The sequence below is a fragment of the Clarias gariepinus genome, chromosome 12, assembly GCF_024256425.1.
Source record: "Clarias gariepinus isolate MV-2021 ecotype Netherlands chromosome 12, CGAR_prim_01v2, whole genome shotgun sequence".
Classification (NCBI taxonomy): Eukaryota; Metazoa; Chordata; class Actinopteri; order Siluriformes; family Clariidae; genus Clarias; species Clarias gariepinus.
Genome location: NC_071111.1, coordinates 32454469 through 32475104, shown reverse-complemented (window position 1 = coordinate 32475104; position 20636 = coordinate 32454469). Strand labels below are relative to the sequence as shown.

The following is a 20636-nucleotide window of genomic DNA, read 5'->3' as shown; positions in this document are numbered from 1 at the left end:
TGCGTTCCACTTTTCGACAGTCACGTCTGACAGCACGAGTCTCGTCGTTTAACCAGGGTTCGGATTTAACTTTGGGGCGTCTAATTTTTAATGGCGCCACCAAGTCCAAAGCAGCCTTACAGGTGGAATGGAACCAGGATGCTAATGCCTCAGTGTTGAAGCCAACAACAGAAGTGTACTCCGAGATGTCATCATCACAGCTCTGGTTAAACACATCAGAGAACTGAGCAGCGGTGGAGGAGTTAAACACGCGACAGCGCTGTGCACGCAAACAGGGTTTAACATCATTATTTGGTAGAACAGAGTTAAACAAAACAGGCATATGATCAGAAAAAAATGCATCACAGACTTCAATGTTAGAAATACATAATCCATGAGATAAAACAAGATCAAGGGTGTGTCCCTGCTCCTGTGTGGGGCCCCGACACTGACTGCACAAAACCAAATGAATCAATTAAACTTTAAAATATTTGGCCAACAGATTCTCAGGGCAACCGAAATGAACATTAAAATCACCCACAATAAGGACACGATCATATTTCGGCATCATTTCAGCCAAAAAATCTGACAAGTCAATAAGAAAGTCCTTATTATACTTAGGTAGACGATAAATCACTCCACACACCACTGTGTGAGAGCGGCCAAGCTCAAATAAGTTCAGCTCAAAGCTGGAAAAAGTCCGTAACGACAGCTGCTTACAATAGAAGTTGTCTCTATAGACCACTGCGATTTCTCCTCCTTGACCCGATGTCCTCGGGGAGTTTAGATAAGATAAGGGGAGAAGTTCAGAGAAAGCACTGTACTCACCAACACTCAGCCATGTCTCGGTAATAAAAAGAAAGTCCAAACCACGTGAGATGATAACTTTCATTCTCAAGGAGTTTTTGTTGGTTAGTGACCTCACATTTACCAGGCCCATCTTGGTCATCCTGTTTAGAGTCGAGGGCGGGTTAAAATAAGGCCAGGGTGCCCGACAAAGCTGGCAGCCGGCGAAAATGCGGCGCGCTACAATGCAACAGAGAAAATTCACCCAAGCCAACCACAGGTACCAGCCAGGGTACCGCGTCCGTGAAATCCCGAGACATAATACGGTACTGATCAGTTCCATAGATCTCAGGAAAACACGCCAAACAGGCCTTAAGCATCACTTGACGACCGCTGTAAAGAGTGGGGGCAAGTGATTTTGCTCATTATTCTTAAACCATGTAAAATTTTCCACAGCAGGCCAAAGGTTCAAGAGTGTTTGGCGATCATCCACCAACAGAGAGTTAACTTTTTGAGAGACAAGTTACAAAAACAATAATAATAATCCAAAATCAATGTCAGCAGAAAACGGCAAGCCACACACACCGGCGCCATCTAGTTTCTTAGATCTAAGATACTTACTTTTGCAAAGATCTTTAGTGTTCATTTGCCATATACTCTCTGCTATATTTTATATTAAATAAAACTGTATTGAAACAAAACTGTGTATTTTCCTTATTTAATAACACTTTCGGAATACTGTTGTCTATACGTTTTATGTATATAGAAAACAGTGAAACCGAAACACAAACAGAAAGGATAAATAAAGGAATGTACAGAACATTAAGACCTTTACCGTGTTCAAATGAATAGTTACTGCATTATGTTTTAAAACAACCTTAATTTACATTTTTCTCCTAATTATATGTCCACAAATACTTTGACAACATGCACTTATCAACTTATCAACATACACTTATCAACAATTATCAAGAATTGCATTTCATATAAATGTCACATATGAGACGCGCGCACAAACACACACAAACTCTCCGTGCATACATCCCTGCGTATATGAAATGCAAAACCGGTTTAATAACTCCACACACATGAAAGGTGAGAAGAGGGATTACAGTAACTGAGCGCACGGTCACGTTGTATATACAACCCGAGTAGCCTATATACATGTATTTGTGTTTGTTGCATTTTGGGCCGAGAATGTCTGCATTTTTATCGATAATTCGAATACGTTTATTAACCTTTTAAAAAAAAACGTTGCCTTTTATAAAAAGTGAAAGGGTTTTCGCACAACAAGGAACAGCTTTATTTTAGTCATAAATTCACAAGAACATTCAAGCTATTATTTCCAGCCATGGGCAAATAATGGATAAAATAAATATTTAATACTGGACACAAACAGCAAAAAAACATGATAATGATTATTATTATTAAAAAAGCACGAAGCACTTCGTGTTCATATAAGAATATTTACTATATATATATATATATATATATATATATATATATATTTGTTTATTTATGTCTTTTGATTGTGCTCAATGTTGACACATTTTTATGTTTTAAAAAAATATATGTTGGCATAGTCACGAATCAGGACAATTGCATAGTTAACACTATCAGATAGCCTACTATCAGGAAATTAAGTAAATTTTAAGACCATTTAAACCGAGGCATTGTCATGTCTTTCATTGTTTTGTCCTTATTACAAAAACTATATAAGAAACTTAATAGAAATTGTAAAGCACGAATTTGGTCGTTATTCGTCATTATGAAAATAATATGAAGCATATATACACACATTCATTACGAAAGATCTATTGTAAAACAAAATAAAATTCATGTTTGCTTCAGCATTGAAAAAAAGTTTTGTTTTAGGCTAACTAATTATACACAATTCTACGTTGTACTTGGTCTGGCTTTTAGATAAAGTCCTTCCATGCACCATCTGGCGGATATTCTGTAAAGCACAACACATTTATTTAAATTCCCGAATGTTGCTTGCGGCAAGTCACGGCACGCCATGCGCCAAATTGCAGCATCTCCCAGGAAAAATAAGGATTCTTAATGGCCACATCTGTAGGTGGTTGTTTGCAGTTTCCTATGATGTTGCTATGGTAACCTATGCCATTTCTATTGCTAGGTGGTTCCTATGATATTCTATTTGATTGTTGAAGCATTGCTATCTGGATGCTAATTTCAATATCATGAATATGGCAGAGAGTTAAGGGTTAAAAAAAATAAATATACTTTTTTTGTGCAAAGCAAACGAACACACAACGAATCAACATACTAAGATGTGAGAATTTTGTGAAAATGTAAATGCAAATTTTGCTACATGTTACATTTTTATGCAGTTATCATGTTTATTATTTAAAGTCATGGCTAAACATTTATCTTGTGGTGTATGGTCATTGTGTTAGTACAGGCAAAGACTTTTACTTGTTTGTATGACTGAAGATGAAGAAGGCTCTGGCTTCAGGCATAGGAACTGCTTTCTCCTTTAGGTGGATATCTGAAAGAGGCCTTGGCCTTGGACCCACTGGCATGTCTGGCTCTTCGTCCTCATCTTCTCCTAAGTCGTGAGACAAAGAACATGGATGATTAACATTTTTAAATCACACCTTAAAACTTACCTCTTCAAATCTGCTTATTCGTTGTAATTTTATTATTATTATTATTTTTTTTTTTTTTTTTTTTTTTCTCCCTAATTTTTATGTATTGGTGTTTTATTGCATGTGTTTCTACTGTAAGATGTCCTTGGGTGTCTTGAAAGGAGCCATCAAATAAAATGTATTATTATTATTATTATTATTATTATTAAAGTTTTAATGGTTCAGATATATTTTAGGTTTACTTATATTACTTTGATGTGGGAAAATTGTCTAAATTAGCTAGAATGCTGGAGACCATTTACTATCATAAGTAAAAGCCAAATTATATCCAACTCTTTTTAATTCATACAGTATGACAGTATTGCCTAGCACTTTCATGTTATCTCTTCATGAGCTTCTTACCTTAATGCACCCATCGCTCTGGAATAGGGTCAATATGGCCTTATCAGACCACATGACCTTCTGTCATAGCTCCAAACTCAGATGTTTATGCTCTCTATGCCTAAGCATTTTTTCTAACAAATGTTTTTTTTTTTTTTTTTTTTATTGGACACACAGCTGTTTTGTCTTACATTCACTATAACCATAGCTATAACTTCTGCTAGTCATTTTCATGCTAACTTTTAGCTTAACTTCAACAAACATTTAAATGAACCATGGGCCTTGTTTGCCCATGATCCTGTCACCAATTTACTGGTGTATACTTCATCATTAGTGTTAATATGTAAATGTTCTGTGTTTTTTAATGTTATGGCTGATCTGTGTTTTTAGACTCATATTAACTCTTTAAATGTTAATTCAACACCCAATCACAGCTAGAAAAAGGGAGATTAAAGTAATAATCCTGAATGGAAACTAGTCTGTTGGTTTATAGTGCAACTAAGAAAAACCTGTTTTCACAAAGGAAAAAATTCAAATAGTACAACTATTATATAATAGTTTAAAGGAGGTGCAGTTATTTAAACAAATGTTCTTTGTATTGCCAGAATAGAGAAACTATAGTGGATCATTAATGCCTTCATTGTCAATTAACAACTTAAATATTACATACTGTACATTAAAACAGGTGGTGTTATACCTGGGAAGTCATTTACTGGATATGGATTCTCATCATTGTCATCAATGTTGACCTGCAAATTAAAGTCACATTTCATGACAGCTGGTATGGAAAGACAAAAAATAAACCTAAAAAACAGAAGCACAGCTGCATATTTGAATGGGGAATCATTAGCTTACAATAGTTTAATTAGCTGAAAATGAAGTAACTCAAGTGAATTCAATTCAGTTGTATATCACTTTTAACAATGCTCATCGATATTTTGTTTGAATTTCAGTCTTCAAATATTCCTCTTTAAGTATTGTAAAGTAATATTGATTTGTTAAATTGTGTATTCCTCTCTAATTTCTTAAATAAGCAACTGATCTCAGGTGACAACAGCAACAGAAAACACAACAGATATAAATTTTTTGTAATTTTTGACCAAAACGAACAAACAAACAAAAAACTTAGTAACGGATGTGGAAAATTTGAGGTGTGTTTGTCTGCAGAAGGCTGTTTAGCTCCACTAGGGACAAGGAAACAAACAAAATGTGTGCCTTAATTTATCATGTCTGATTCTTCTCATTAGAACTAACTGGAAGTTAAGTCATGTCACCTGGACACTCCAGACTGGACACATCTAGCTAAGAAGAAAGAAGTCCAGTTGACATGACTCAACTTTTAGATAACCTCATCTGGATGACTGAGAATCTTCACAGACACTAACTAATTGGGTAGGTCACTTACCCAAGTACAAACTACCCTACCCTCCCCAATGACTATAGGCCAGTAGCATTCTTAAATTCTTAAAAAAAACTGATACTAAAATACTTCTAATCATGTCACTGATGAGCCACCAATAATGGCACCCCAGTCGACCTAAGAAATTCACTCCATTTCAGTCATCTGCTCCTGCCTTTCACATTGACCATCGGACAAATACCCCAAGTTCATTGCCAACACACCTGCAAAAAATGTGTCAATCATGCACCAGCATGTAAAGATTGCTACAAACTTTATTTATAGCTGGAGTATGCCCCTGTTTTTCAAACATCAGAATTATTGTGTTTTTGACTTTACCCGTTTTCATCATATCACATTTTTGCCTTTTAATTTGGATATTGTCTGCATTGTAGATCTTCTGGTTTTTGGACCTGGCTTTGGTTCATATGGAAGTAAATTTTATTTGATTTTATGTAACTTTACTTACTTTTAAGGAATAAATGGTAGCCCATATGAAAGTACTCAGAAATGTGCGTGCGAAGCTGCACGTATAGGCCTGAGATTCTGCTTTCATATAATCTGATATATACATTGAGGCCCCCTAGACTGGGGGAGCTTGATGAACCCCAGATGTTTAGGATGACAGCGATGCATGTAGAATGAATTCTTTTGTCCTGGTTGACTATATAAGTGGGGAGCCGACGGGACAGTGTTGCGATTCTGCAGTCTCCCCCGGCCGTTATTGCATGATAAATAAAGGTTGTGATCTTCTAAAACCAAAGCCTGGGTCTTCAATCAATTTCCACGACATCTTGGCGCTGCGAGCAAGGGTGGTGAAGGGGCAAAGGTGTGGCTGATCACCGTGGGCATCCTTGGCGGGCAGCACAAACAGGTGGCTACCTAAAAAAGGTAAGCAACTTTTGCTTATATACTTAGTTTGTGTTGTTTGCTGGGATAACCCGTGGTGGTAAGGACACCTGATAAAGACCTCTCCAAATTAAGTAGTCTCTACATGGGCTTTGGTTCCAGAAAGAAATGCATGCATCAGCTTACTAACTGTTGTACTGATAGTAAATTGATAAAATAAGCATAGCATTTGTCTGTTTTGTTGTTAAGAGGGCATTGATTGATGGCAGCAATAACAGGTGGTATGAGAGAGCGCATTTGAGTGTCTATTTAAGTTGCTAAGAGGGCAATGTAAAAAGGTAGATAGTCTTGATATTAATTTGTACTCATTGTCAAGTGGGCCTTGATTGGATGGCAATAGGGGAAAGCAGGTTAATACGGAGTTGCGCTTAATTATCTCTCCAAGATGGCGCCGGTGAGGTCGGCTGCCGTCACGACTGCTCCGACCACCTTTTCTTTGTTTTTGTTCTTTAAGTTAGTTTACAGCGTTTTAAAACCGGCAAAATTACCACCATGGGGTACATTAGTTATGATAGAGACACTCTTGTTTCTATTGGTATACAATGTACTCACAATTCGACGTTTTTAACTCCGGATCCGAGCTGGCCGAGTGAGATCCTGAGGGACAACAAAGGACGCGACGCAAAGCGGCGGCCCCGAGGGAAACGAGCCGGCGTCAGGAACAGGCTGAGAGCCCGTGCACACCGCACACCTCTGCCTAGCATCCTGCTCGCCAACGTCCAGTCACTGGAAAACAAGCTCGATGACCTCAGGGCCAGGATAAAGTTCCAGAGAGACATTCGGGACTGCAATCTCCTCTGCTTCACCGAGACATGGCTGAACCCAGCGGTGCCGGACCACGCCATCCAGCCGGCCGAGTTCTTCTCGGTTCACCGCATGGACAGGACGCGGGACTCGGGGAAGTCAAGGGGAGGCGGCGTGTGTTTAATGGTGAACAGCAGCTGGTGCAACAGCGCGAGCGTTGTTCCTCTCACACGCTCCTGCACACCAAACCTGGAACTACTGTCCATTATGTGTCGTCCTTTTTACCTTCCTCGGGAGTTTACATCGGTCATAATCAGCGCCGTTTATATTCCACCACAAGCGGACACGGACACTGCCTTATGCGAGCTGCATGAGGCACTCACACAACAACAAACACAACACCGGGACGCTGCGCTTATTGTGGCGGGGGACTTTAATAGTGCCAACCTCAAACGTGCAGCGCCAAACTTTTATCAGCACATCACTTGCCCCACCAGGGGCGAAAGGACACTGGACCACTGCTATACAACAGTCAAGGACGGCTACAAGGCACAATCTTGTCCACCGTTTGGTAAATCCGACCACGCCGCCATCTTCCTCATGCCAAAATACAAACAAAGGCTGAAACAGGAAGTTCCGGTTCAGAGGGAGGTCGCGCGCTGGACGGACCAATTGGTGGCCGCATTACAGGACGCACTCGATGACGCAGACTGGGACATGTTCAGAAACAGCTCCGATGGTGACGTCAGCGTGTTTACGGAAGCGGTTGTGGGATTCATCGGGAAATTAGCGGACGATACCGTAGAAAAAAAGACTATTAAAACGTTTCCCAACCAGAAGCCGTGGGTGGATAAAACCATCCGCGATGCTCTGAGATCTCGCACCGCTGCCTACAACACGGGACTCGCGTCGGGGGACATGGAACCATACAAGGCTGCGTCATACAGCGTCCGGAAGGCGGTGAAAGAGGCGAAGCAGCGCTACGGGAGAAAACTAGAGTCACAACTCCAACAGAGTGACTCTAGGAGCCTGTGGCAGGGATTAAGAACAATAACGGATTATAAAGCACCAACATCCGGTATGATAAACGCAGACGTGTCTCTGGCAGATGAGCTGAACACTTTCTATGCTCGCTTCGAGGCTGCAGCTAAGGACGCTAGCGATGCTAATGCTAGCGGCGCTAACGGCTGCAGACAGGAAGTCACTGCCAGCACCGGAAGCGCGTTCATCATCACCGAGCATGACGTGAGGAGAGCCTTCAAGAGAGTGAACACCAGGAAAGCAGCAGGACCAGACGGCATCTCAGGCCGTCTCCTCAGAGCCTGCGCAGACCAGCTAGCACCTGTGTTCACTGAGATATTCAACATCTCTTTATCTCAGTCGGTGATCCCCACATGCTTCAAAGAGTCCATCATTGTTCCTGTCCCAAAGAAACCTCATCCTGCTTCACTCAATGACTATCGCCCTGTAGCCCTCACCTCAGTAGTGATGAAGTGCTTTGAACGCCTGGTCAGAGACTTCTTCATCTCTTCACTACCAGACACACTCGACCCACTACAGTTCGCTTATCGTCCAAACCGTTCCATGGACGATGCAATCTCTCATCTCCTCCATACATCTCTCACTCACCTGGACACTCGGAGGGGGAATTATGTGAAAATGCTCTTCATCGACTACAGTTCTGCATTTAATACCATAATTCCCTCCACACTTACCACCAAGCTGGAGCACCTGGGACTCAGCTCATCTATGTGTCAGTGGATCTCCAACTTCCTAACTGGCAGACCACAGGCAGTAAGGATGGGCGGACATGTCTCAGCCCCTCTCACTCTCAGCACTGGAGCCCCCCAGGGTTGTGTTCTGAGCCCCCTGCTGTACTCTCTGTACACCCACGACTGCGTGGCCACTACCAGCTCCACCACCATCATCAAGTTTGCTGACGACACTGTTGTGGTGGGCCTGATCACGAACAATGATGAGACGGCCTACCTGGAGGAGGTTGGAAATCTGGAGAACTGGTGCCAGAGAAACAATCTCCTCCTGAACGTCAGTAAGACAAAGGAGCTGATAGTGGACTTTAGTACAAAGCAGGTGAGAAACTACCAGACCCCCGTCATCAACAGTAGCCCAGTGGAGAGAGTGGACAGCTTCAGATACCTCGGTGTTCACATCACGCAGGACCTGGCATGGTCCTGTCACATCAACACCGTGGTAAAAAAGGCCCGGCAGCGTCTCTACCACCTCAGACGCTTGAGAGACTTTAGACTGCCCTCCAAGGTGCTCAGGAATTTCTACTCCTGCACCATCGAGAGCATCCTGACGGGAAATATCACGACCTGGTTCGGGAACAGCACCATGCAGGACAGACGAGCTCTACAGAGGGTGGTGCGATCAGCTGAGCGCATCATCCGCATCGAGCTCCCTGACCTGCACTCGATCTACAACAAGCGGTGCTTGACCAAGGCCAGGAAGATCGTGAAGGACCTCAGCCACCCCAATAACGGACTGTTTACTCTGTTGCGGTCTGGGAAGCGATTCCGCTCCTTGAAGGCCAACACAGAGAGACTGAGGAGGAGCTTCTTCCCGCAGGCGATAAGGTCTCTCAACCACAACCACACCACTATGCAGAACTACACAATATTTTCATAATTGGTCAAATCTATCAATCTTCTTACATCCATGAACACTATGGACAATTACACGCTCACCTTCCTTCATATATACACTACATGTCGTACGTTACATCCTGGACCATTGCACAAAGACACTTTAATAACTTTGCACACCTACCTTCACAACTACACTACATTTTACAGTTTTACGTTTACATCCTGGACCAGTGCACAAAGACACTTTAATAACCTCTGCACTAAGACACTTTGTTCCATGCATATTTGCACACACCGTAAAGTATATTTCAATTTGCACAGTATATTTCTATTTTGTACATCCTATTTCTATTTTTATTTTTAGTTCTATTTTTTCATAGCACATTTCTATTTTTATTTTTAGTTCTATTTTTCCTAGTTTAATTTAATTTTGTAATTTAATTTCTATCGTATTTCTTTTATTCATATTTATTTCTTATTTGTAAAATTTAACTCTCTTTTAGGGTCAATGGCAGTCGTATAATGCATTTCACTACATTTCGTACTGTGTATGTTTGTGTATGTGACAAATAAAAATTTGAATTTGAATTTGAATTTTGAATTTGAATTAGTAATATTGTTTGTGTAAGGATACGCAACAATTAATAAAAGAATATCCTTTCGTATGAGGAACAATTTTTGGTGTCGTAAGCAGTTTGTAGCCACCTTAAAATTTGTATTGTATGAGGTTTTGTGGCTTTTATTGATATCTTTTCCTATGAGGAATGTACTGTTGTACATCATAAGCATTGTGTAGCCACCCCAAAAAAGGTATTGTATGAGTTTTTGTGGCTTTTATTTTATATCTTTTTTCCTATGTGGAGCACTATTTTGTGCCAGAAAGTTAAATGCAATTGCAATTGTTTGTGTCTAATTGATATTGTGTCTGTCTATTACTGTTTGAGTGTGTGAGAGCTCTATGTGTGCCTGAGTGTGTCTGAGAGAGAGAGGCTGGTTGAGTGAAACCATAAGCTTCGTGTCGAGTAAACAGGCCTGGACCTCCCGAGGGAATTGTGTGTACAACCCTCAGAGGGGGGGCAGCTTGTTGCCAGACCGGAGTCGTGTGTGTGTATGAGCCCTTATTAGTTTAATAACTAAATAAAGAGTTAAATAGATAAACATTACTCAATAAAAGGGACACGTGTGAGTGTATTAATGAGCCCCAATTAGTAAAGGGGACAAGTATGTAAAGAATAAGCCCTATTTTCCAGGAAAAGAGGGACAAAGTATGAATGCTTAAGCCTATGACTGAATAAATAAATAAATAAATAAATAGTGTGAAATGGTGAGTGTGTTTGAACCCTATATTAATACTGTGCCATTACTCGGTTATTGATAAAAGTGTTTACTGTGTATAAAAAATACTGTACTTTTGGTAATATTGTACATTAAGAAGTGATTATCATTTTTAAGCTTGTTAAGGAAGGTGGATATTTTTGGCAGTATACAATATTGGATGTTGTTGTAAGTAAAGTTTATTCATTAAAATAAGTGCATAGGCACAAGTTAACGTACGACTAAGTTGTGGTGACGTAGGCTATAAAGCATAATGGCAGCCTCTCCAGAGGAGATATTAGTGCTGAAACATCCTTTGTGTGCAGATCTCATAACTAAGGTCTCTAATAAATGGCAAAAGCGGACTAAAGATCTGATTACTAAATGGCCGAAGGGAGGGTCATTTGATGTGACACTGTGTTCGGAGATGGAAGTTTTGATCAGAAATTATAAAACGGCATCAAGAGAGAAAAAGCGTGTACAGAGAGAGTCGAAAAGACAGCAGGAGAGAGAGGTCCTAGCGTTGTTTAAGAAGGAGGGGGAGGAAGTGGTAAAACAGAAAAAGCAAGCTAGAAAAAAGTCTAGAAAGTCAGGAAGTGAGGCCCAGAGTAATGGAGGGGAAATGTTAGTCACCCCTCCCCCCTATGTGCAGACTGAAGGTCAATTCCCTATGCTTAAAGGCATGGTGGAAGTGTCTGGTGAGATGCAAATGGAAGGTCATGTAGATTTAGACGGAGACTACAGAGAGTCGTGTGTGAAGTCAAGAAAGTGGCAGGATAGGAAAACGGATAGAGAAGAAAGCACACCATTAGATTGTTACAAGGAAGTAAGGGCAGATCTACAGAGAGTGAAAGGGTTGTATGGGAAGGAAGATAAGTTAGAAGAATGGGAAGAGGTGCAAGCAAGTGGAGAGAGAACAGACAGGAGTGCTAAAACACCAGTAAAAAGTCAGATACAGGTAGATACAACATTAAGGACTGGGTGTGGGCCTTTGTGCAGTGGAGAGGAAGGGGGTAAAGAGGATTTGTCAGTTAATATGGGTAGTTGGAAACTGGGAAGGGACACTGGGAGACTTAGGGACCTGGCTCCACAATTTCCAATTTTAATTAAAGGTGCACGGGGACAATATGTACCATGGGCAACTCAAAATCTCGAGGGGCTTGTCAACCGCCTCCCTAACATTCACGAGGGTGCAGGGAAATGGATTAAGGTCTTAGAAGAGGAGACCTCAGGCAAGCTTTTGTCGGTGGGGGACATGAAAGCTCTGTTGGCAAAGATTTTAGGCGGAGGGAAATTGGAGGAGATCCTCCAGGCTTCTGACCTGAGCGAGGCCATAGATACATACCATATGGATGGAACTGTGTTTGATGCTTATCGTCCTTCTGTGTGGCAAGCCTTGCATACTGAATATCCAACTAGAGTGGACCCAAAAGCTTTAAAGGGGGAAGAGTTGGAAGAAACAGAGAATCCAACTCTGTACATCCAGAAGCAGCTAAAGAGATGGAAGCAAGAGACTGAAAGTGATTCAGAAGGAGATGCATTGTTGTCTACGCTGTTCAGACAAACCATAGTAAATGCCATGCCTCAACCAGTGAAAAGTAAACTGTAAGATGTGGTCGGCTTAACTTCTAAATCACACAAAGAATTCTGTGATCACGTCACACATGCTGTTGAACGGTATAGAAAAAATGAGCAGAAGTTGAAAGCTCAAGAAAAAGAACTGCAAAGAAAACTGGCTCAGTTACAGCTTGAAGAATTAACAAAGAAAAACAAGAGAAAAGTCCAAGCTACTCTAAGAACAGAGGAAGCAGAGCAAATGTCCATGAGGGCCCCAAGCAATCCATCACCCACAGTCCAGCCAGCTGCAGTTACTGCGATGACAGCACCAGCCGCATTCTCTCCAAACTCAAACCAGATGCCTGCGCCTGTCATTAACGTTTTCATTCAAAAGCCAGGGCCGAGGGAGTGGAGAGCCAATCAACAACAGAGAGGACAAAGGAACCCTCAGTCTAGCTTTCCCCCAGGCGTATGTTGAGGGTGTGGACAAGCTGGACATAACCGATCACACTGCCTTTCCCATCCATGGCCCCAAGCCCAAAGGAGTGCGGTGGGAGGGGGTGGCAACAGCCTCCTCGAGATCAGGTTCAAGGCCCAGTAAACCCATGAGGGGGTCCAAAACTGGGGTATTAGGGGTGCCCAGAGAATCCTACAGGGGAGAATCAGTTACCTATTTTAACAACTAGTGCAGAACAAGAACCCATGTTACACATTGAGGTAGACGGTAAAAGTACACCCATGTTAGTTGATACAGGAGCGGTTTATACATGCTTAAACTTAAGTCACGCCTCACATCTCCCCATGTCTGGAAAATTTGCCAAGACAGTAGGATTCTCGGGAAAAAAGCAATTAATTCCTATGACCGCTTCAGTCCGTCTACAAACTAACAACAAAAGTGTGACCCTACCTGTATTAGTTTCAAGTCAGACACCAGTAAAGTTATTAGGAAGAAATGCTTTATGTAAATTAGGACTGCAAATATTGTGTTCCCCAGAAGGTGTGTATGTTGACATGAAAGGTATTAAAAATCAAATGGTAATGATTGAGCCACAAGCAAATGTGTATTGGGTAGGACAGCTGGAAAAAGACATTAGTCAAATCATCCATAAATGAGGAAAGTTTATTGAAGCACAAATTCCTGAAGCACAGCTACCTTGTTCGGCTTTCCACTGCACAATGATTTATGACCCAGCTAAGGACACTGACTTAGAACAGACATGGCAGAAAGAGACAAGGGAGAACAAGGTTGAGTTAATCACACAGTACATCATCATAGGCCAGCAAGGAGCAGCTATCAGTGTAGATGAGTGTGATTTTGTAAAAAGGTAATGTAACTGATTCTGTTCCTCATGTGACGTTGTATGTAGGAAAAAACTACAGCTCAAAGGACTTAGGACCAATGATGAAAAAAGCTAAAGAGGTCCAGTGGGAATCAACCATAAACCCGTTGATTTTTCATTCTGCAGATAAAAACTATATGAAAATCTTGTGTAGTAATAACTTGATTGGTACTCCTCAGGAAGTGGTAATTAGCAGCAACTCACAAACCCAAATGACATCAGCATCTGAAGTAGTTGATACTGCCGAGGAGGAATTGTATAGGGACATGGAGAGTCAGGTCCCACCTGAATTATGGTCTCGGCATGATACAGATGTAGGTCTAATTAGGTCAGCCAGCCCAATTCAAGTACAACTTAAACCAAATGTAAAACTGCCCAGGATAAGACAATATCCTTTGCGACCTGAGGCAGAAGCTAGCATAAAGAACACTATTGAAGGCCTTGTAAAAGCATCTGTGCTAGAAGAGACAATGAGTTGTTGTAATACTCCAATTTTCCCTGTGATCAAGCCAGGTACAAATAAATGGCGTCTTGTGCATGATTTGCGTGCAATTAATAATATAACTGAGGATTACCCAGCTGATGTTCCAAATCCACACACACTGCTGACTAATGTCCCTCCCGATGCCAAGTACTTTACTGTGATTGATCTTTGTTCAGCTTTTTTCAGTATTCCAGTGGCGGAAGAGAGTAGGTATTTGTTTGCGTTTACTTATGCGAGTAAACAATATACATATTGTAGGATGGCACAAGGATTCAAACACTCGCCAAATATCTTTAATCAGGTGTTAAAAGCTGATTTATCAGATTTAATAATGGAGAGTAACCTTCTGCAATATATGGATGATCTCGTAATCTGCTCATCCTCTTTAGAAGCATGCCATAGAGATTCCATTAAAGTGCTCAACAAGCTTGCACAGGGAGGTCATAAAGTGTCTAAAGCTAAGTTGCAATACTGCAAGCCCCAAGTTGAATATTTAGGGCGGCAAATTTCTCATGGTTCAATAGCCATAGCGCCTACCCAGTTAGAAGGCATAAGTAAAGCACCGTTACCACAAACAGTTATACAGTTGATGACCTTCCTAGGCTTAACAGGTTTCAGTGCTGACTGGATTGAGGAGTATGCAGTGAAAACAGCTCCACTGAGGGAGATCATGAAAGAAGGAGTGCAAAATCTAAGTGCTCACTTAAAGTGGAACACAGATGCATTGTTAGCTTTTAAATCCATCAAAAAAGAAATGCAGACAGCACCTACCTTAGGTATACCTGATTATACCAAACTGTTCTATCTGTATGTGGCTAACCGAGCTGATGGATATGCCTCAGCTGTGTTGATGCAGGAAACCTGCAGTGGTAGGAGAAAACAGCCCCTAGCTTATTACAGCACTAAGCTAGATAATGTAGCACAAGGTTATCCGCCTTGCTATCAACAGGGTCTTGCAGCAGTACATTATGCATATGACAAAGCATCCACTTTGACTATGGGTTACCCAGTAACTATTGGTAACTATATCATAAGGTGGTAGAATTAATAGAACAAGGGAAATTTTTCTTACTCAAGCTCGCATTCTAGCATATTCTTCACTGCTTACATATCCTGACATTACTATAAAGAGGTGTGACACAGTTAATCCAGCTGAATTGATTCCTTTAGCTTTTGAAGGAGTGGCTCATGATTGTGTGGCGAATTCATTGTCATTTACCAGGTTACGGCCTGATCTTGAGTCTAAACCTATAGCTGAAGCAGAAGTCACTTACTTCGTTTATGGATCTAGTTTTAGAGACCATGTAGGAAGTCACACTGGGTATTCAGTAGTAATGAAGAATGGAGAAGATTTTAAACCTATTTTGTCTCAGCACTGTTCACAACCGTGTTTGGCTCAGTTAGCCAAGCTAAAAGCACTCACCGCTGCTTGCCAATTAGCCAAAGGACTAGTGGCAAATATTTTTACAGATTCAGCCTATTCGCATGGTGTATGTCATCTGTTTGGAGCAGTGTGGAAACAAAGAGGGTTTAAAAGAAACGATGGAACTCCCATTCAGCATGCTGAACAAATAAGTAAGCTAATGTCTGCTATGATGCTACCAAAAAGATTGGCTATCATTAAATGTCAGGCCCATAAAAAGGGAAATGATTATATCACTAAGGGTAACAACATAGCAGACTTAGAAGCAAAGCAAGCATCTAAGTGTCAACTAGGTGTACAAGTGCCAATAGTCCTTATAGAACCGCAGCCTCAGTTGGAGGTTATCATTCGGATTCAACAGCAAGCAGGACCGTATGAGCATTCTATGTGGCTCCAGAGGGGAGCTCAGAAGGATGCACAGAGTATTTGGCGTTCACATGAAGGTCTGATCATAGCTCCTACAGCGTTGTTAAACATTTTGATTTCAGATGCTCATGGATTTGACCATTGTGCTAGAGGAGAGGTTGTGAGGAAAATCAAGCAACAAGGATATTGGTCTCCATATCTGCATGCTATGGTTGATGAGTTTCTAGCTTCATGTGAGATATGTGCTAAGCATAACGTTAGAAAGGGAACAGCGACACCTATTGGCCATATACCGGTACCAGAGGGACCTTTTAAGCATTTGGTTATGGATTATGTGGACATGATAAAGTGTGCTCGAGGCAGGAGATACATGCTTGTAGTAATTGACAGATTTAGTAGATGGGTAGAAGCAATGCCATCTGCTGATGAAGGGGCAGGAACAGTTGTGAAATTCCTCACCAGAGAGGTGATACCTAGGTTTGGAATTCCGTTAGAAATCAGTTCAGACAACGGATCCGCGTTCATTCAGAAAACGGTAAAGCAGGTATTACAACAGTTGAGAATAAAGCAAAGATTTGGGTAAGTCTATCATCCGCAGTCCCAAGGTATGGTAGAGAGAATAAATGGAACGCTCAAAGCTAAGCTTAACAAGATTTGTGCTAGTACAAAACTTAACTGGGTTGATGCTTTACCTCTTGCACTAATGAGTTATCGCATGCAAATTAACAGAAATACCCATTTAACCCCGCATGAAATGCTTACGGGTCGACCCATGCCTGTGCCATTCTGTAGAGGGCCCTATAAAGGCCCACCTCTAGAACAATTACAACTGGAACTCAGATCATATATAAAGAAACTAAATGCCATACATAAAGCAATTTATGTGCAGGAAAAAAGCAAGGAGCCGGAGGAAGAGAAAGACGCGCCGTGTCCCATCACTCCAGGAGACCAAGTCTATCTGCGTGTGTTCAGGAGGAAGTGGCACGAACCCAGAAGGGAGGTCTACAAGATCGTAGCAGCCACCCCCACAGCCGTCCAAGTGGAAGGCAAAACCACCTGGTATCACTTAAACCATTGCACAAGAATCCCTAAAGTATATAAGGGAAAAAGTGCAGAAGAAGAAGAAGAAGACCCACCACCCGACAGTGATAACATATAAGGTTTTGAAATCTGTGTAACGGGGTGGAGGAAATAAAGAAGAAAATGGGGAAAATAGAGTGGGCAGCATACCTAATGATCATTATTTTTCAGGTATTAAATCAAGCTGTGGTCAGCTCACCTTTACCAAGATCCAACCAGACTTCCCAAGAATTAACCTTACAGCAAGTAAATGTTGGTCAAAAGGTTCTTAGTTATCAATGTATGGGCAGGAAAAAGGAAAAACTCTTCAGCATGGCACAAATTAATGAGTGGTATAAATGGGCTGCCTACACAGCCCAGGAAAATAAAATAACTAGTTGTTTGATTTGTACTCCATCACCATTAGAAAAGGTTATAGTGGTACCCAATCCATATTTCCATAAAGTCTACAGACTTTAGACATTGTGCAAAATTTACCCAACAGTTTTGTCATCTACATGTCTTCCGAAGACCTCTGTGTCCAGCTGAATGTTGAGTAGTCCAGATTACTTTAATAACTTCCATACACCTGAATGGGGGGAATAGTGCCAGCAGCTAGATGTAAGAATTGAGGAAAAAAAGATAGAAATCCCCTCTGGATATGAAATAGATTATACCCTTGAGTATGAGTGCTTCAATAAAACAGTGGGAAATAACAGTGTGGGGGAATTTCAAGGTAATTGTATGATAATGTGGCATCTGGACACTGGCTCTTTTACACGAATGGATGTTCATAAGAAAACTACACTTCATGCAACAGTCACAGTGCAGGGTAATATAACTATAACACACAGCTGCATGAATCAAACATTATTGTTTTCCTTAAAGTTCCGTTATGATGACCAATCAGTACCAGTAGCTGATTTTTTCTGGCTTTGTGGAGGAACATTATTGAGGGCAACATTACCAAAAAGTTGGAGAGGAATCTGTGCTAGAATCCGGATGCTTCAAGAAATGTCAATAGCGGGCTGGAATATAGACCAGCCTGTACAGCGTAACTCAAAAGACCATCTTAGAATGAGAAGGGCTTATCAGGCAGATCCCAACGTGTACATAGATTCAGTAGGCCAACCCAAGGGTATACCTAATGAATTTAAAGCCAGAGATGAGGTAAAATCTGGATTTGAGTCTATTTTTCTATGGATAACACCTAATAAAAATGCTGAATGGATTAACTATATTTACTAGAATCAACAGAGATTTATTAATTATACCGAGGATGCTTTGGCTGCTTTAGGAGAACAATTAGTAGCTACTAGTACAATGACCTGGCAAAATAGACAAGCATTAAATTGGTTATTAGCTGAAAAAGGTACAAACGTTTGTAAAAAAGAAAAAAAAAAAAACATCAAGAAGTCTTAATCAACTGCAGCATATATATTGTCTTCTTTGTCTTTCGGCTGTTCTCTTTCAGGGGTCGCCACAGCGAATCATTTGCCTCCATCTAACCCTATCCTCTGCATCCTCTTCTCTCACACCAACTAACTTCATGTCCTCTCTCACTGCATCCATAAATCTCCTCTTTGGTCTTCCTCTAGACCTCCTGCCTGGCAGTTCCAAACTCAGCATCCTTCTACCAATATATTCAGCATCTCTCCTCTGAACATGTCCAAACCACCTCAATCTGGCCTCTCTGACTTTATCTCCAAAACATCTAACATGGGTTGTCCCTCTGATGAACTCATTCTTGATCCTATCCATTCTTGTCACTCCCAAAGAGAACCTCAACATCTTCAGCTCTGCTACCTCCAACTCTGCCTCCTGTCTTTTCTTTAGCGCCACTGTCTCTAAGCCGTAGAGCATCGCTGGTCTCACTACTGTCCTGTACACCTTTCCTTTCATTCTCGCTGATACTCTTTTATCGCACAACACACCTGACACTTTTCTCCACCCAACCTGCCTGTACCCGCCTCTTCACCTCCTTTCCACACTCTCCGTTGCTCTGGACCGTTGACCCTAAGTACTTAAAATCCTGCACCTTCTTTACCTCTGCTCCCTGTAGCCTCACCGATCCTCCTGGGTCCCTCTCATTTACACACATGTATTCCGTCTTGCTGCGGCTAACCTTCATTCCTCTGCTTTCCAGAGCATACCTCCACTTCTCCAAATTTTCCCCCACCTGTTCCCTGCTCTCGCTACAGAGCACAATGTCATCTGCAAACATCATAGTCCATGGGGACTCCTGTCTTACCTCATCTGTCATCCTGTCCATCACCAGAGCAGCATTCTCAAAGCAAATAATGCATCTGATGTACTCTTTCTAGGCATAAAACCATTTTGCTGCTCATAAATGCTCACCCTTGCCCTTAACCTAGCTTCCACTACTCTTTCCCACAGCTTCATTGTCTGGCTCATTAGCTTTATACCTCTATAATTGCCACAGCTTTGCACATCTCCCTTGTTCTTTAAAATTATATATATATTGTAGCATATATATTGTAGTTTTCTTAATATCTAGTATCATAATGTGCTATATACAGTAGGTGTGAGAGCGAACATAACTTACCTTAGTGGTTTTGGGAGTTTCTTCATTAGAGGTTATAGATTTCATTTCAATCTTTTCTTCTTTTTTCTCAACAGGAGGTTTCTCATTGCCTTGCCACTTTTCCGGACTAGCCATTCTAAGACACAAATTATGGTTTTATTTACAATTTACAATATAAAAAAATGGAAACTAGGATTTAATTATTTAGAATGTATACACTGTTCCATAAGTATATTATAGATGTATTACAACTTTTTATATACTGTATATAAAATAAAATAAAAAATATTTGTGACAATGGTCAATTAGACACCTACACAGTATAGTTAAATAATTAATAATTAACTTAATTAACAAGATTTTATATTTGGAGCAGGACGACTGCCCTCACAGAGCTAAAATCAGGATAAGTTTTGAAGTTTTTAAGCTAGTTGCAACGAAATCACAACCAGAATAAAACTGGAAAAGGTATTGTTCATTTTAGTTAATTTGTCAAGTTTCCTTTGCATCGTCTATTAAACCATTAAATTAAGGTGCTTATGTTACCAGTTGTTTTACTTCCTTATATTCTGAACTGCATGAAAAATTCCTCCATAGCTAATGGAGACCACACTAACAAATCATCATGATGGAATGAAACATGTTCTGCTAGTACATCCTCCAAGCAAAAAGATATTCATAATTGTTGTTGGTGTTGTTGTTAGTCTTTTGGCTGCTCCCATTGACGGGTCGCCACAGTGGACCAACTCTTCCACACAACTTGTTTTGCACATAATTTCCTTCCTGACGCAATCCCTCCCATTTTATCTGGTCTTGGGACCGGCACTGCCTCTAGTGGCTGGGGTTTGGGTATTGGCTGGGAATTGAACCTGGCTTTTCGCATGGCAGTTGAGAAACCTACCACTGAGCCACCAATAATATCATATTTTTATTTATAAGAAAAGTTGCTAAAATATTGCTAAGCCTGAGGCTGGGTAACCCAACTAGGCACTGCGTGAGGTAAAAAAAAAAATAAAAAATGGTAAAGTGGAAAAGCAATAAATGTACATGGAGATGAATATAATGATAACCCAAAATGTGGTAAAATATAAAAATAGCAAAAGTGATGTAAAAGTTAACAGGATCAAAG

General features: G+C 40.9%; 1 protein-coding gene across 4 annotated transcripts in view; it reads right to left on the bottom strand.

Moving 5' to 3' along the window:
• Positions 1-20636, bottom strand: part of cacna1c (calcium channel, voltage-dependent, L type, alpha 1C subunit) — a 235836-nt gene that overhangs the window by 84852 nt on the left and 130348 nt on the right. For all 4 annotated transcript variants that reach the window (XM_053508748.1, XM_053508750.1, XM_053508747.1 and 1 more), the window contains exons 17-19: positions 19529-19643; positions 4456-4507; positions 3205-3337 (exon numbers count right to left, since the gene is read on the bottom strand). In XM_053508748.1, coding sequence (XP_053364723.1) covers positions 3205-3337; positions 4456-4507; positions 19529-19643 — 300 coding nt within the window. The remainder of the gene's footprint in view (positions 1-3204; positions 3338-4455; positions 4508-19528; positions 19644-20636) is intronic.